We start from the raw sequence: 17,548 nt of genomic DNA, 5'->3' as shown, positions 1-17,548 counted from the left end.
ACCGCACAAACATAGTGAGGGTTGAAAACCTGGAGATTTGAATCAAATCGGAGTCTTGGGCAGTGAAATAACATTTGCTGCTCTCTGCAGTCCAAAATTGACCATGTTCCGAGACCGCTATAAGCCCTCGGTTCGCCAATCGTAGAATTCTGCATGCAGAAAGGGACCCATCTGTGGAAAATGAGACGAAGCTATGCCAAAGACTCCTCCAAATTGCAAGGAAATCAATTCGGACTGTTCAACTTCTGATAACTTTCCATACTGCTTTGATGAACGCAAAACAAATGGTTGCCTTGCTCTGAAGCAAAATCTTATTTGCCCTGTTGCGTCAAAGGAATGACGGTGTATGCGCAGAAATGAAGTTTCGCACCCCTGTTTGAACGTTGCTTCCACTTACCAAATTAAGTTAAGGAGATCATCGTTCGTTCCCGCGAGAGAGAGAGAGAGAGAGAGAGAGAGAGAGAGAGAGAGAGCGAGTCTTTGTCAGCCCTGGCTTGCATCAGAAATTAGGGATTCCATTTCCAAAGCGCTGTTTCCTCCTTTACGTCGCAATTTTCGCATCACAATTCCTGTGTCCAAGCGTGCCTGCATGGCTGGTCAGAAAGTCAACATTTCCTAAGGATGTGTTCTCGCCCGGTGTATAAGGCAATGGTCACGCAAGGCTTAGTTTCGGCGACAAGCTCTAACATGCTGCAGCTTTCCACCTGCTTAGTAGCCTAATTATGCTCTCCCTCTCTCTACCTGCTGCTCCCGGTCTTTTCTCTGCTCCCTGTCAGACTTTTACCAAGCTTACAGGTAACTAAGCCTCGAGTGACCACGCCCTAAAAAGCTTCACATTGGCATGCCATAGTTAACTGTGCATGAGATGTCAACCCGCGCGTTGCCGCGGCTAGGGCAAATGTGAGCAAATGCCTATGAGTCTCATGTGAGCTTTTATAGCTCTTTAATACACTTGTGCATCAACCACCACTATAACTACTTTTTAGATGACAATGTATGACAACACACAAGGTCTAAGTGCCCTCCACATTCACATCAACCAAGCCTCTATCTTTTGGATCAACACTATGTCTACCTTTTCGAGTGTAAGATCGAACAACTAATGAAGTGTAGTTACTCTCCACATTCTTGTGGATTGACCAATGACAAATCTCCTTCTAGTTGGTCATGCCAAGCTCTAACATACTCCTCCTAATCATGGCAGATTTGGCCCTCCCCCCTACCCACTCCCCTCTCCCCCTCTCTCTCTATCTTTGTGTGTGTGTGTGTGTGTGTGTGTGTGTGTGTGTGTGTGTGTGTGTGTGTGTGTTGAGTTCAAGGATTATCAAGTCAATTTGAGGTCTCTTGGGATTGAATTAAGTAATGGGCTCCCTTCGCATGATGTCTTGTCTTAACATCCTATGTTTCTCTCTAAGGAGGCAGCAAATTTGCGATTAGGCTAGAGACGTCCCCCTCACACAATTGATATGGGACCCTGGTGAGTGATAGTGGCCCTCCAAATAGACTAATAGAGAGCTGATATCCTTATTTGGATATAGCTTTTTCATTGAACAACAAATGCTTTAGATGCATTAGCATCCCCCTCACCATCCTTACCAATCAAGGCATTGGCCATGATAGCAACTCTCCCATGCTTCTCTCATGTAGTTTTGGTCTTGCATTTGGGGCATCGCAGTCAACTAAGTCATCACCTGCTATTTGTTGGCACTTAGGATGCATGTACCAGCCATGACCCAACAAGCCAACATTACACCACATAGTAGTAGAAGAAACTTTTCCATTGGTACACAACTGATTTGATGAGTAGTGTGTCATAAGACAGTATTCATGATGGGTGTGTGACCTGGGGGTGATTGCATGGCTATAGCAACTTTGTCTCTATATGTGGTAAATTTCAATATTTTACAAGTTGGATTGCATTCAATCTAGCTAGCATGTCTACCAAGACTCGTCGCATAGATGTTGAGGTCTCATGCAATTGACCATAAGCATGTTAGTAATATAAGGTGCATATTGTTTTTTTGTGTACATTTGGGCACCATTGGCACCTTAAAACGTGAGGGCAATGAAAGTAGAAAAGTTCACTCAATCGTTTCTCTTTGCAAGAATTTTGGGCATCATGCTAAAAGAAAGGGCGTGCTGCAAAACACACACACACACACACACACACACACACACACACATGCAGGTTCTTCTTTGAGAGATAAAATTGTATTCAACCATTCACATGCTTGCCCTTACCCATATTTTATACCATAGAACCCATTTGGCTTAGCTCCCACTCCCTTAAATGTGGGACAGAGCATTGAGGCACTACATGGAGGAGAGTCTCTTTTTGTATAAATCATATCCCTTAACAATTTCAAAGTGGGATCATCATACCCTACATGTGTGCTCATCTTTTGATCACATCATACTTGCTTTACCCACATTTTAGCCCATACCATGGCCTACATACCTTTCTCTCCTAACCACCTCATGGATTCAACTTGTCAGTGGCAACCCTTATATCCATAGTCTTCAAGCATGTTACATGTTGTACTCAGTCCCATAGGTCAATCTGATCTTTAAGGATGATCTCTCTCTCTCTCTCTCTCTCTCTCTCTCTCTCTCTCTCTCTCTCTCTTCTAACTTGTTATGCAACATGACGACTTGTTGCCAGCAATGTTTGGATTGGATAGGGTTTGCCTAAACTTAATAGCTGAAAGTCAAGATTAGTCGGTCTCAAGATTAACGGGTCTCAAACCACGTCAGTAAGAAGAAAAATCTCTCTCTCTCTCTCTCTCTCTCTCTCTCTCTCTCTCTCTCTCTCTCTCTCTCTCTCTCTCTCTCTCTCTCTCTCTCTGCATGTCTACTTTGTAGTATTAAAATGAAGCATGTGAGAGCCGAAGAGCCGACTCTTCTCTCTCTACCTATTTAATCGTGGTAGTTAAGAGCCTCGAAACGGGCATAGCCTTTCACATGGTTGACTTTTGTGGCCCTCTCGGTTAGCAAGAACCTACTCAAGATCGGTCTCATCACTCAGTCAAATCAAGCATTTATCTTCAAGAAGCCACCAGTTTTCTTGACTTGCAAACAAAGCTAGAAGGCTATTTAGCGGTTCGAAAGTGACCAGGCTCTAAATGTAAGCAAAATGACATGGAGGCAGTCCTACAATGGACGCACATGCATGGAGGCAGTCCTACAATAAGATATCATAGTCATCATTTCTAGGGGGAGGCAAAGGGCCCACATTAGGTATGCAATACCAAGGAGGATCCAAATGAGCAAAGAATTGCTAGCTCCAAGACGAAGGCCAATACTCTTGACTGTCAATGATCATCCTCTAATGCAATCACATCAGTGTTCTAGAAAAATCCCGTATTCAAACATACAAAATTGATTTCCCTTAATTTTCCAAGACGAAATTTAGAAAATTAGGTTTTTTTTGCATGTTTTTACACTATTTTTCTCTATTTTGGGGTGGGATTTCTCCTTTTCCCCTTGCCCTCAACCGAAATTTTTGAAATTGAAAACGGCATGATATTAAGCTGACACACATTTTTCCCAAACACTGAATGGAAGACCCGCCTTGCATGACCGTTGCCGTGAGCACTGTAGCAGTAGGCAATGCCACCTGTCCCCTTGTAGAACCCCTTTTTTCTTGCCTATGTCAGGAGTTTGAGATGTGAAAACTTGGGAAAGCTAAAAAGCCTGGATGGTCACGTTGGCGCTCTCAACATTGTAGCATCCGCTAACTACCAAAAAAAGACGAAGAAAGTGTGGAGACGGATGTGGGAGACTCTCTCTCTCTCTCTCTCTCTCTCTCTCTCTCTCTCATGGTGTGGAGGGCCGCAGCTAGGCAAAAATGGAGCTCGTCGAGATCAAGGGTGGCGGACAGGCAATGGTAGAGGAGTAGGTGGCTCAGCAAGTGCTTGTGGCCAGTGGGACATGTATTGGATGTGGAGCTCGTGGTGGATCAACTATTGGGAGCCAAGGGTGTTGATAGAGGAGACTACATGAGGCATGTTGTGGCAACATTTGAGAAGTTGTACATGAAGTAAGTGGTGGGTTGTGTTCATGATCGATTTTAGGGTGGGGAGGGGAAGCGGGGGGGGGGGTGTTGGGCATTCTCTATCAAGCACCAAGGAAAATCAATGGCACTCTCTCTCTCTCTCTTTCGAACAGAAATAGACATACACACTTCTAAGCAGGATTAAATGGGATTGGCCCTCTCTCTCTCTCTCTCTCTCTCTCTCTCTCTCTCTCTCTCTCTCTCTCTCTCTCTCTCTCTCTCACACACACACACACACACACACACACACACAGAGCTGCAACAAATAACGAAGACGCCTCTCTCTCTCTCTCTCTCTCTCTCTCTCTCTCTCTCTCTCTCAGACCTGCGACACACATGGAGGTGCCATAGAAAATGAAACATGATCTCTCTCTCTCTCTCTCTCTCTCTCTCTCTCTCTCACACACACACACACACACACACACACACACACGAATGCATGTTCAAGGCGGACCAACTTATGGACGTGTGGCACAACTCATTGCTCGTTATTTTACCAAGCTGCGAAGTAGAGCCACTCTTTACAAAAACAAAAGTGACACCCTTCAAAAATGAAGGCTAGAGTGAAACTCTATGGCCTTGCTAAAGAGTTTAAATAATATAAATATATATATAGTACTAAGTATTTTGACTTTTTGACAAATTTGAGAAGTCAAAACTAAGTCTTTTCATTTTCTATCATTAGTGTACCAATGTACTTGCTACTTACCCTTCACTCCTCATGAATATATAACACAACATTTGGGGGGGGGGGGGGGGGGGGGGGGGTTGGTCACACTGGCCAAATTCAAGCGGGATAAACCTATGAAGGGTGCTATGTCAGCAGGGTGAAGGGGGGCCGGGTAATTTGCATTTTGGACGCATTTGAGGGGGGTCGACATGCGGAGAGGCCATGTTGTTGGGGTTTGGGCAAAGAGGCCACGCATTATGTCTGAGAGGCAGGAGGGTAGAGCGAAGAAGCCACAACAAGTATGGAGAGCAGACAAATGATGGACCTCAATGTACCTTGGGAGGCAAAATAAGTTATGAAGTCCATTGACCTAAATGTAACCTAGGAGGCAGAGGGAGATCGAGGGATGCAGGGCAGAATGGAGGCACGATTGGATGCTTTTGAGGATGGGGAGAAATAAAAGCAATATTGTATATTTAATTTGAATGAGGAGTTGGAGGAAGGCAACTCGTCATCAACAGGCTCAAGTAGTGCTTCATGGAATCAGGATTCCATTCTAGTGGTGGTGCCAAGTAAAGGAGTTTACCAAATCCCCTTCAACCTTCCTTGGAGAATCAATCCATAGGAGGAAACCCATGACCCAATCTTTTGACCTAGAGTTGCATGCTTCTCACCATTTCTTTAGCTTTTCTTGGGAGAGCTATGACCTTATGCTATTAGATCTTCAAGGGATTTGTAAGCCAACATTGGGTATGATGCACAATGTTGGCATGCATGATGTAAAACGGTGGAACAAGATGAAGGACAATCTTGTGATCCAAGGATCCCCTCAGCATGGATCAATTAGGATCTTCTTGAAGGGTGTCCCTCCCAAAGCCATTGCACCAAAGGAGGAGTGGACAACCATTACAAAACAATGTCACATTGACCAGCAAGGGGCTCACTTGAGCATGTTGGAAACAATGAATCAGGTGAAAACTGCATGGTGCACAGCTATCAAAAGGCATGGCATACCTACTTCATTCATTAGAGATTATTAGAAATTGTCAGGTATGTAAGAAGGATCCTGTCCTCCAATCTAAATCGCTTATGTTTTAGAAGGTTGGAGGGAAGGGCAATGCCAGTGAGAAAACTCCGAATGAAAATATTATTACAGATAGATTTCATGTGTGTGATGTGCTGGACAGTATTACGATAAACCATAAAGTCAGGCTTGTTAAGATAGGATCAGCCAAGGTAGGCGAAGGTAAGGTAGAGGACTACTATGTGTGTCATCGTGGTGGTTCAAGAAGGCATCATGGAGAAAACAAGCGCATGGAGAGGAAAACAAAGAAGTGCGGTTGTCCTTTCAAGGCACAGGTGCAATTCGGTGAGGGAGTTCATGAGGTCACCATTTTGCTTCGTGCTACGCATGAAGGCCATGTTCCTGGCTCTCGGGTTGACTTATATCATCTATTTGTTCATCCAAGTGTGCTTCAATGTTGCATGGAGGATTATTTTGATGTTGGAACATGTCGCCATGTTGCCAAAATGTCAGTTTCGAAAGAAAACTTCCACATGCAACGAACATCCTTGTTAGATTGCACAACTTTTCAATTCTTCATGATCTCAAAGGAGGTCCAACAATTGGCATATAGCCTACGGCATGAAGGTAGTAAGATAATTTTCTTTTCCTATGACCCCTTTAATTACTTAACCATTTTGTTTTTCTCTAGGACGTGCATCTGGGAATGATTGGTCTGCGATGTACATGGAGGCTCTGAAGTTGTTACAAGCCCCAGGGAAGGTACTTTGGAGTGCCTTACCTTCATTTTTATGTTTTCCTTTTTCTTGTGTTCTTATTTAGTTGCTTGTTGCTTTTGAAAGGTCGCATATGTGCAACCATACAATCCAAATGCTTTGCAAGATGTCAACAAGCCGTTTGTTGTCATCATTCAAGATGATTGGATGCTTTAGATGTGTATTCGGTTCTCACAACATAATGCGTGGGCCATGGACAACACATTCATGACAAACGTTTATGGGTTGCCATTGTATGCAGCTGTTTTGCCAAATCAAAATGGTATAGGGATTCCACTATGGTTGATGATGTGCACAAGTGACCCTGGGACATGTCAGGAGAGCGTTGCCCTTGAATTGGCCATCCGGATGATATTCTCGAGAATGGACAACATACAACCGAACGCAATTGTGATAGACAAATGTCCCCAAGGATTGAATGCCATCTTGCGAGCCATCAAAGATGATCTTGCTTGTTGGGCTGAACACAATGAAGGACAACGAGTCCAAGTAGCATGTCATGTCTTAATTTGTTGGTTTCATGTCAAAAAGGCTTGGGTGGAGAACCTTTTGCCGCAAGTGCCAAGACACATTCTTCAATGTGTAACTTGATGCACTCTAGCTCTAAGGACGACTTTGAAGCTCGCTTTCAGCGCCTCTTGCTGGACTACTCAAATCATGCAAATATTCAGTGTTATGTCTCTAAGGGATGGTGCTCGAAGTCATGTGTATGGCGTGAACGTTGGCCGAAGTTTGCATGTCCTTTTCCCCATGGCAATGTGGACATAACAAATTTGGTGGAAAGACGATGGCAATATGTCAAGTATACTCTCTTGGATGCGAGGATAAATAGGTCAGCCTTGGATCTACTACATGCACTTGTTGGCAAAGCGATGAGTGGAAGCTGGATGGGAGGAACTCTCTGGAGTTCTTCAAGCAAAAGCAAGAGGTAGGTGAGCTATTTCCCCACTCCTTGGACTTTCTCTTTGATCTACCTCTTAGTAAAGTTCATGGCATGTTCATTAACAGCGGATTCTGGACGATTTGTTGTGTATGGTTCAAGCAAGAGTGCAACAAAGGCACTAGCTACTGGGAGAAGCTATATCATCGATACAAGACTAATCTTGAAACTCTTTAGGTGGTGAACGAACCTACATACTCTTCAAGATTTGAAGCATGACATCGGACTCTTGGTACCATGTGAGCATGTAATCCTCGTACTATGATTGCCCAGACTGGTCCTCCCAATGCAAGCATCTATATGGGCTTCGGTTAATACTTCAAAGCTATTTTCCAATGCTTCATGCAATTTTACCTATTGTGGATAGCGTGCATGCAATGGCTGACCTTGCAACCAGTGATGGAATGCAACAATGTGCCCAAGTCTTGGAAATAGGGAGTGGATGTAATGACAAAGCACTGGCTATTGATATGAATGGCATTGGACCAGACTTGCAACAGATTGACATGGAGATAGTCAACAAATCTAGGGAGTTGTTGCGATAATTGGCTGATGTATTACCACACTGGACATTGTAGCAAAAGGAGGTTGCTCTTAAGAAATTAAAGATCTCTATGGAGAACTTGGAGAATCTCCATGCGCCGCAGGAGATCAGCTTGCCAAGAAAGGGTAGCATCAAACTAATCCAAGCAAATGTCACACAAACACGGCTCGGGGATGGTTGGCTATCGTGTATCATTGATGGCATAGGTGAGACAGTTGAAGGCTGTCCCCAACCAACAAAAAAAAACAAGAAACACAGGTTCCTTGAAACGTAAGTACCAGCGAGGGAAAAATTGGGTGCGCTTTGAGAAATGGCGACGTGTTATAGCAAAACCCTTCTTGTTGATGGATCAAATATAGTATGTTGCCATACATGCCATGCTTTGCTCCCTCTATCTCAGAAGCACTTGTCTGCAAATTCAACTTCCCAGATCATGAACCACCTTGTACAGTTATGGGATGGTGAGAACCCGGCCAATGGTTCTATCATAGCATGTGACCATGAGGTGTCACATATTGACTGTGAACGGCATCTCACTGTGAAGCTTGATGATGGACGGATATACGAGAAGGTCTATGCCTCGCAGACACGAATTACTTTTATATGACTTGCGTGCGGTTTAGCGTCATCCTCATATGTCATGCCTCATTGGAACTTTGCAAGCTATGTATGTTTTGTGAACATGACTTGGACAATTGCAATATATGTGTTTTTGTAACAATTAGATTGATATGATGTGTAGTCCCCAAGAAGCTAGACTAGTTTGTAGATATCCTAAAGTTCATTTGGGTTGTCTTAATCTGGTTGTTTGTTCTTTGTCACTCTTAAGCGGTCGCAACAATGAAGTGTTGTCTCTTTGGTATCACCAGAAAAATGAAACCATAACGCATCAACACAAGGCTTTTGCCAGGTGGTTGACAACAAGCTCATGGGCTGAGTTTTCTCTAGCTTTTCCAAGGTCTTGTATCTCTATATAGGGTTGCAGGTTGAGCCCAAAAGGGTCATGCTTCAGCAGATCTTGATGGCGATTTTGCTAGGTTTTGGATATTGGAATTAGGCTTGCAGAGAAACACACACAGCTTGGAGAAGACGAAGGAAGCTACAGCTTGGAGAAGACGAAGGAAGCTCAAGGCACACAATAGAGAGTGTGCTACTTAGTGTGCAATGGAAAGATAGATATCCCTAGAGTGATGGGCGTAAATACAATGCATGGGGGGGAAAAACCTCCTAAAGAGGGGAAAAATGCCCCGGCGGTCCTAGTGTGTTCAGACACATCACTACCACATGTATATGGTAACAAATCCCCCCTGGAGTGATGCGGTGAACGAGAGCTGGCACATGAGTAAAGGGAAGTGCCATGCCCTAAGGACATGATTAGTCCACAAAGGGGAGTAAGCCTAAAGCTTTGCAGAAAGCTTCGAGCTTCTCACAAGACAATGCCTTTGTGAAAAGATTTGCAAGGTTGTCATGTGTTGGCACATAAGCCAATCTGATCTCTCCTGCTGAGAGCCTCTCCCTGACATAGTGGTAATGCATCTCAATGTGCTTTGTGCGAGCATGAAAAACTGGGTTCCTCGCAACTGCGAATGCGCTCTGACTGTCAGTGTCGATAGTGTTGGCAGTGTCCTGTCCAACACCCAAATCAGCCATAAGGCGTCTGAGCCATACACAATCAACCGTAGCTGTAAAGACTGCCCTGTACTCAGCCTCACAACTCGAAGTGGCCACAGTAGGTTGCTTCTTGATCAACCATGATATACATGAACTGCCAAGCATGAAACAAAAACCACTTGTGGTTACTCGCCAATGTCAAAAAAACCAGCCCAAACTGAGTCCGAAAAAGCGTGCAAATCTGGCGACAATGATCCCCCCTTGGGATAAAACAAGCCAAGATTAAAGTGCCACTAAGGTAGCAGAAAATCCTCTTGACAACCTGCCAATGCTTAGACCCTGGGCTATGCATAAATCTGTTGACCTGTGAGACTGCAAATTGAATATCCGGCCTCGTGTTGCATACATAAATGAGGCAGCCATTAGCAGTTTGGTAAAGAGTGACATCAGCAGGATAACCAGCATCATGTAGACTCAACTTCAAACGTGTTCCATGGAGTGGCAATAGGTTTGCAATCCTCAAGTCCAAACTTACATAGCAATGTCTCTATGTCACTTTTCTGACACAAGGAAATACCACCATCACATTGCTTAAATTGTATGCCCAAATAATGATGCAACAACCCCAAATCTTTCATCTTGAAAGTAGCATTCAAATCAGCCTTAAATTTAGAAATATGTCTCTCATTTGGTCCAGTGATCAGCAAATCATCTAGATAAAGAACCACAATGAGAAGTACATCACCCTCACGCTTTACATACAAAGTGCTTTCTGTTCGACTGTTACGAAAGCCTTGTTTGACCAAATGAGTGTCAGTTTTCTCATACCAAGCATGAGGAGATTGCTTCAACCCATACAAAGCCTTGTTACATTTGCACAATTTGTCCTCTTGTCCTTTCTTGACAAAACCGTGAGGCTGCGTTACATAAACTTCCTCAAATATGTCACCATTCAAGACAGCAGTAACAATGTCTGATTGATGTACATCCCAACCAAAATGAGTTGCCAATGCACATAGAAAACGCATAGTAGTCATACGACAAGTGGGAGCAAAGGTCTCTTCATAATTCATGCCTTTTTGTTGTGCATAACCCTTTGCAACAAGTCGAGCCTTATGGCGATCGATCTCACCATCCGACTTGCGTTTCAACTTGTAAACCCACTTCGTACCAATGGCCTTTTTGCCAGGAGGCAAATCACATAAAGACCATGTGTCATTTTCTATAAGTGCATCATATTCTGATTGCATGGCAGCCATCCAATTTTTTGAATTCTGTGCTTCATCAAAAGACAGAGGCTCCTCAACATCATGTAAGCTAGACACAGCCAAAGCATAACAATCTGATGCATAAGATGCATGGCGAGAGCCTGAACGAGTACGACTAGACAAAGGTGCATCCAATTTACTGTCACACAAAGTGTGCACCAACCATTTTCCCATACCTCTAGCTTGCTCATTTTCAGCACTTTCCTCATCAAGTACATCATGTACATCTGCATCAATAATAGGCTGATCTGTAACATTTTTAGAAATCCCCATAGGCTGTACATTTGCCTCATTGGAACTTAATTCGTATTTCCACCACTGAAAAGAGGCAACAAAGTGTCATAAATGTCTTGTGAGCTTACATTACTGTCTCTAGTACATGACAGCAAGGGTTGAACAAAATATTCCACAAACACTACATCCTGCTGATGATACAACCTGTAACCTTCTCTTTCAGCACTATAACCAACAAAAATACATTTGATAGCCTTATTATCCAATTTTCTGCGCTGTGTTTGGTGGCACCAAAGCATATGCCAAACATCCAAAAACACACATGTGCTCAATAGAAGGCTCTCTATCATGCCATGCTTCATATGGAGTAATAGACTGCAAAGCTTTCATAGGACACCTGTTTAGTACATAAGTGGCACACATGATGGCCTCAAGCCAAAAAGAATGCATCAAAGCTTGACTTTTGACCATACATCATGCCATTTCCATAAGTGACATGTTTTTCCTCTCAGCAACACCATTTTGCTGAGGTGTATAAGGCACTGTACATTGGTGTTTTATCACACGACTATCCAAAAATTGTTTGAAGCACATAAAAACTTCATACTTCACTTTAAGCGGAAATACCCATGCATGCCTGGAGTAATCATCAATGAAAGTCATGAAGTAAAGGTAATTGCCCAAAGATGGAGTTTGCATGGGCCCACAAACATCACTATGCACAAGCTGCAACCTGCATGTGGCCCGAACTGAACCATCCTTTGGAAATTTAGAACGCTGCATCTTACCCAAAATACAGCCTTCACAAACATGTTTGACAGGTGCTTCAAGAGGCGGCAAAGAAGCAACCATATCATATTTTTGCAAATGCAGCAAATTGGCAAAATTCAGATGACCAAAACGTGCATGCCAAAGTTTTGTATCTGAAATAGCCCTTGAATCTGCAACTGCATTTGCAAAATTTTATCCACACTTGTCATACAAAGTGACCTTATACAGCCCACGGCACAAAAGGCCAGATGCAACAATTTCATCACCAAAACTGAGATCATGAACTGTACATCTGTCATCCACAAATTTGACTACAAGTCCAAGTCTAGCAAGTGCAGATATAGACAAAAGATTCTTCTTGATCCCAGGTACATAAAGTGCATCAACAAGTGTGAAAGAACTGCCATTTGCAGCAGTAAGAACAATCTTTCCAACTCCTTGAACCAGATAAGAGGCATTGTTGGCACAAGTGACTGAATTCCCATGAGGGACAGACTCGAGAGAGGTGAACAATTCACTATGTGAGGTAATGTACTTTGTAGCACCACTATCAAAATACCACACATGTGAATCTGTAGCAAGTGACAAGCATGCATCATGGACAACAGGATTGTAAGTGCACTCTGCGCTAAAAGCCCATTTTGCATCAACATCAGCAACAAAGTCTCCTTTCATAGAAGACTCAACAATGGTTGCATTTGTAGTGGAATAAGCATTTGTAGTGGAACCACCCTCTTTCTTCTTAGCCTCTTTGGCCTTCAACTTAGGACATTGCTTGATCAAGTGATCATTAGCTTTACAATAATGGCAACACATCTTTTTTTGCCCTTATCACCAGAATTTCCAGACGAATTGCTGCCAGCAGAAGCATTAGGAACAGAAGTTTTGCCACTCGCAGCAAAACCATAAGAAGTGGCTGCATTGCTGTTACCACCCTTTCTTTGAGAAGCAATGAAAGCCTGTTCAACTGCATGCTACCTAGTCCTGTTTTTTTTGGAAAGTGACTCTTGCAACAACAATGTGCATAATGCATCAAACTTGACAACTTCAGGATTTCCTTGGATCATCAATCTCCAAGTACTAGCAAAAGTCTGGTAAGAATCTGGTAAGGCATCAAGAACAATCTGCACAAGGGAACTATCAGAAATGAGTTCACCTGCAGAAATAAGTTGCTCATTGATATCCTTGACACTAGCAAGGAAAGTGTCCATATCATCTTCCTCATGTATAATCTTCGACTCTAGCTCTTTACGCAGCAAAGCAATTTTAGCCTCATTGCGACTTGCATAAAGACCAGCCAAAATATCCCAAGCCTGTTTTGCAGATTTTGTTGATCGGATGTGAGGAACAATGGTGCGCTTCACAGACAACGCAATCAATGCATGAGCCTGCACATCCTTTACATCCCAACGAGCTTGTTCTGCCGTAGGCAAAACAACTCTAATAGCAACAATCCTTGCAGCAAGACATGCAACATCCTCAATATTGCCTACATCCTCAGAACTAGGACGTATATCAATGCCTTGCACAATATTCCGACACCCTTTGACACAAGAACGGGTTGCATCACATAAGCCCACATAGGGTAATTGTCCCTATCCAACCTGTCCTCAGCAGCAAACATCTTGAAGACATCTGTGTTGTTGTCAGCCATGGTAAATGCTGCACCTGATGTGAAAACTACTTGAAAATAGGAGAAATGGTGCGGGAACAACACGTGCTATATAGCACAAACTGTAGAAGACTGTAAGGCACCTATTATGCAGAAAACGACGGTGACAAAATTTTGCTCAAAATGATGAAATTGCCTGTCTGTAGTGGAAACGGAGGCCGAAATGAGTCTGAATCAGAAACCTGCGCATGCTCGCCAAACCTCACTGAAATCGGAGAAAGTGAGAAGGTGTGTGCTGGAGCAGTTGGTGACTAAGCTCGAGAGGATGCAACCTACTCTGATACCAATTGTTGGAATTAGGGTTGCAGAGAAACACACATAGCTTGGAGAAGATGAAGGAGGCTCATAGCACACAATAGAGAGTGTGTTACTTAGTGTGCAATGGAAAGATAGATAGCCCTAGAGTGATGGGCGTATATACAATGCATGGGGGAAAAAACCTCCTAAAGAGGGAAAAAATGCCCCAACGGTCGTAGTGTGTTCACACACATCACTACCACATGTATATGGTAACATTGGATGCATGCACATCAGCCTTGTACATATGCTTTTACCAACTCCGAGATTCTGATTTTGCTCTCGCTTTTGCCAGGTCTTGCATCTTCCAGATCAGCCTCGGAAATGTCCTTATATTTTCCATACACAATGGGACCTTGCCATAATCTCGGACATGACCATAAACTAATTGCCAAAAGCTCACACATGCCCAGCATGACTTCACCATAAACACACACACATTCAGCATGACACTAAAAACAAACCTGGCCATAATACCATAAACGTAGAGTCGCCACAAACACCAATCAAACCTTGTCAAAACCCTGGGCCGCCCCCATAAACTTGACAAAAGCATGGTAACAACTTGGCCTCGCCCATAAGCTCGACATCATACCATAAAGTTGACTTTGCCATAACAACACCAATCGGACCGGGCCATAACACCATATACAAGACTTGCCATACACGTAGGAGAAAGTAATATCGAACCTCGCCACCATAAACATCAAATTGAGCGAGCCATTTGTGTTACATGATCAGCTATAGGAGACTCAAAATGGACTGCAACCTTATCAAACTTGGAGCCAAACTCGAAACCAAAAGATTAAACCTTGACTACTCAAACTCGCCATAAGTCATATATACATGAGTACCAGATAAAAAAGGATAGATTTTGGTCGGAATGCATCAGTATAATGTTAACCAACAAGTCAGACAGTGGAGTCAATACTGGGCAAATAGGAAGCTTGGGGACTGCCCAACGGTCCCCATCGCTTGGTGTTGACCTTGGTGTTAAAGCCATTACAAGCAACAATAAAGACCTTGGGATAGTGGAGTCAATATTAAAGCCATTACAAGCGACAGTAAAGACCTTGGGACAGTGGAGTCAGCACCGAGCGAATAGGAAGCTTGGGGATTGTCCAACGCTCCCTATCGCTTGGTGTTGACCTTGGTGTTAAAGTCATTACATGCGACAGTGGAGTCAGCACCGAGCGAATAGGAGGCTTGGTGACTGCCCCACGCTCCTCATCGCTTGGTTCGGACCTTGGCAAATGGGCTTCGGTCCAGTCAAACCTCGCCATAAACATCACAAAAAGCATGACGATAAAAAATGAGTGAGCCATTTGTGTTACATGATCAGCTATAGGAGACTCAAAATGTATTGCAACCATAAGCCATACATACATACATACAAGCTTGCACAAAGGTTGCTAGATCAATGATGCAAACAAAACCACTAAAGCTGGGGTTGTTGTCGAGGAATTTAGGTGGACTAGATGCATGTCCAGAAATGGATGAGGAATTCGGGGTTCAAGCTCAAGCATAAAATTCTGATGGAAACAACCCTCATGCTAAAAACATACCTATGCAGACAATCCCGTGACGGACCAAATATACGGCCCGCTTACAACATAAACATTGGCCACTCTCCACATACATCTAACTAAACCCAGACATGGAAATAAACCTGCAAACATAAACAAACATGGCCACTGGCCCCACATCTAACTAAACCCGGATGTAGCCATAAACCTGCAAACATAAATAAACCCAGACATAGCCATATACCTGCGTGTATACATAAACATGGCCACTTCCCACATACATCTAACTAAACCCAAACATAGTCCTGAGCCTGCACATAGCCATAAACATAGACAAAACATGGATATACGATGTAGCCATAAACAAGCCCACATAAACATAGTCACTAGCCAATGATTTACTTTCTTTTGAACATTTCACCAGAAACGTCGACTTGAGGATATAGACCATAAACGTGGAACATAACATTGCATAATAAAACTCGCCATACATACCTTAGTCGACACAAACCCCAGACATTGCATGTAGGCTGATGTAAAACCATTGTGCGTAGGCTGACACAAAACCTCGCCCTAAACCTGGTCATACATAAAGTGGCATGCATTAAAGGTTGTTACAAAACGGGCCATAGACCTGGCTCCCTTTAGCGCAAAATGCAACATATAAAACCAGCCATAATCTCATTCCCCCCCACTATGTTTAAGCACCAACTATGGAGACTTTGCCTCAATACCAACACATCATCGTGTATGAACCATGTCTTCTTCACCTGCACAACATTGACAAACACAAGAGGAGTGAAGGAGATTAGAAAGGAGATGAATATCCAGACGCATATGGTAGAAAGCCAGCACTCGACACACACACTAGCATACCCAGCTTTTGCTCTTCTCTTGCAAGCAAGACTGAATTATGTAGCAAATGGCAGCCATGACATAAAACCCACAGTCAATCGCATTTGGTTGAATTGGGCCCTGCAGCATCAAACCATTAACATGACTAACATGCCCTAAATTTTCCAAGAATGAGAGAGCACAAGGAGGCATACTTTCAACACTTTTAACTCAAATTCGGTGGTAGGTTCAAGCAATGTATGTTGGACAACATGAGCTTTTACTCCTTGGGCCATCGCCTCCATAGCACTGCATTCATAACAAGCAAGATAAAATTCCATTAATAGCCATATCAACTTGTTTCATATACCGATCTCCCCAAGCCATGAACAAAGTCAAGCCATGTACCTGTGCAAAACAGGTACAACATCCATCCGCACCCAAGTGGATCATAGTAGAGAATGTGGTTCTTTCTCCCACGTAGCCGTGTAACCTTTGCATGTGTGGCAAGATACATAACACAACATGTCCAGTGCTCCCTGTTGCAAAGAGAGACAACATCAGCATGTCAATGAGAAGGCACAATGTAGAATACCTAGCAGTCCTTTGTCCTCTCCTTAAACCACCTGTAAATGATTGGGAAAAATGTAGGCACGCATTCACTAAAGTCCTTCTCCCCAAAGAAGTTATGTAAGACCCGCATGGAATCTCGCTTTCCCATAGTAGCATCCACAACAGAATACCACATAGAGTCCACAAGCATCACTTGCAGGAGGACATCTGAGCCTAGTGTGTACTCCATCCACCTTTAAAAGTGTGTATGTTAAGCACATTGCTGCTCACCACAATGCATACCAACTCAATAACAAAAACATGGCGGTGATTACATTGCAAATAGATTCATCATGCGCGTGGATGCTTTATTTGATAAGATGAAGCGTAGAGCCTGATCATCAATGTCCACTCGTAGGCCAAAGACATAGGCACATGTGAAGAGAATCTACATCCAACATGCCACAATCATGAACATAGTGAGTGTCAAACAATTAGAAAACTGTGAACACAGGTATGGTTGACAAAAACCACCTATACAAGGCCCAATTACTACGTGTCAGAGTGGCAAGGCTGATTTCATGGCCTATTTTTTCAACTGTCAGATGGTTGTTACTGACATAAAATAGGAGAGGCGACAAGTTATCGTCGGGGGAGCCTATTTCAATAGCTTTCTCTTGCGTCTTCCCTCTTTGAACTGGAAGCTTTTTCTTTGTTGGAGTTGCAAGCAATGTAGGCTAGAAAGGAATGCACATTTATTAGAACACATCAAAAT

The 17,548-nt window shown here is 43.3% G+C and overlaps 2 protein-coding genes and 1 pseudogene across 3 annotated transcripts in view; 1 reads left to right on the top strand and 2 right to left on the bottom strand.

Moving 5' to 3' along the window:
* Positions 1 to 589, bottom strand: part of LOC147439811 (shaggy-related protein kinase epsilon-like) — a 56,071-nt gene extending 55,482 nt beyond the window's left edge. Inside the window, exon 1 of one of the 2 annotated variants that reach the window (XM_086485561.1) lies at positions 30 to 589. In XM_086485561.1, coding sequence (XP_086341687.1) covers positions 30 to 155 — 126 coding nt within the window. In that variant the 5' untranslated portion in view covers positions 156 to 589. The remainder of the gene's footprint in view (positions 1 to 29) is intronic. The other variant, XM_086485559.1, reaches the window with a different exon arrangement.
* Positions 590 to 6,254: 5,665 nt separating this feature from the next.
* Positions 6,255 to 8,009, top strand: LOC147439810 (uncharacterized; annotated as a pseudogene).
* Positions 8,010 to 15,571: 7,562 nt separating this feature from the next.
* LOC147439809 (uncharacterized) lies at positions 15,572 to 17,021 on the bottom strand. The gene is made up of 6 exons (XM_086484401.1): positions 16,848 to 17,021; positions 16,630 to 16,760; positions 16,437 to 16,530; positions 16,264 to 16,362; positions 16,128 to 16,151; positions 15,572 to 15,595 (listed from the first exon to the last, which is right to left on the bottom strand). The coding sequence occupies exons 2-6, from the start codon at positions 16,653 to 16,655 to the stop codon at positions 15,572 to 15,574; spliced, it is 267 nt and encodes an 88-aa protein (XP_086340527.1). The 5' UTR covers positions 16,656 to 16,760; positions 16,848 to 17,021.
* Between the last annotated feature and the right edge of the window lie 527 nt (positions 17,022 to 17,548).

The sequence above is a fragment of the Adiantum capillus-veneris genome, chromosome 16 (genome assembly GCF_014529385.1).
Source record: "Adiantum capillus-veneris isolate H3 chromosome 16, ASM1452938v2, whole genome shotgun sequence".
Classification (NCBI taxonomy): domain Eukaryota; kingdom Viridiplantae; phylum Streptophyta; class Polypodiopsida; order Polypodiales; family Pteridaceae; genus Adiantum; species Adiantum capillus-veneris.
The sequence above is the reverse complement of the archived record's forward strand: the minus strand, read 5'-3'. Positions and strand labels throughout refer to the sequence as shown.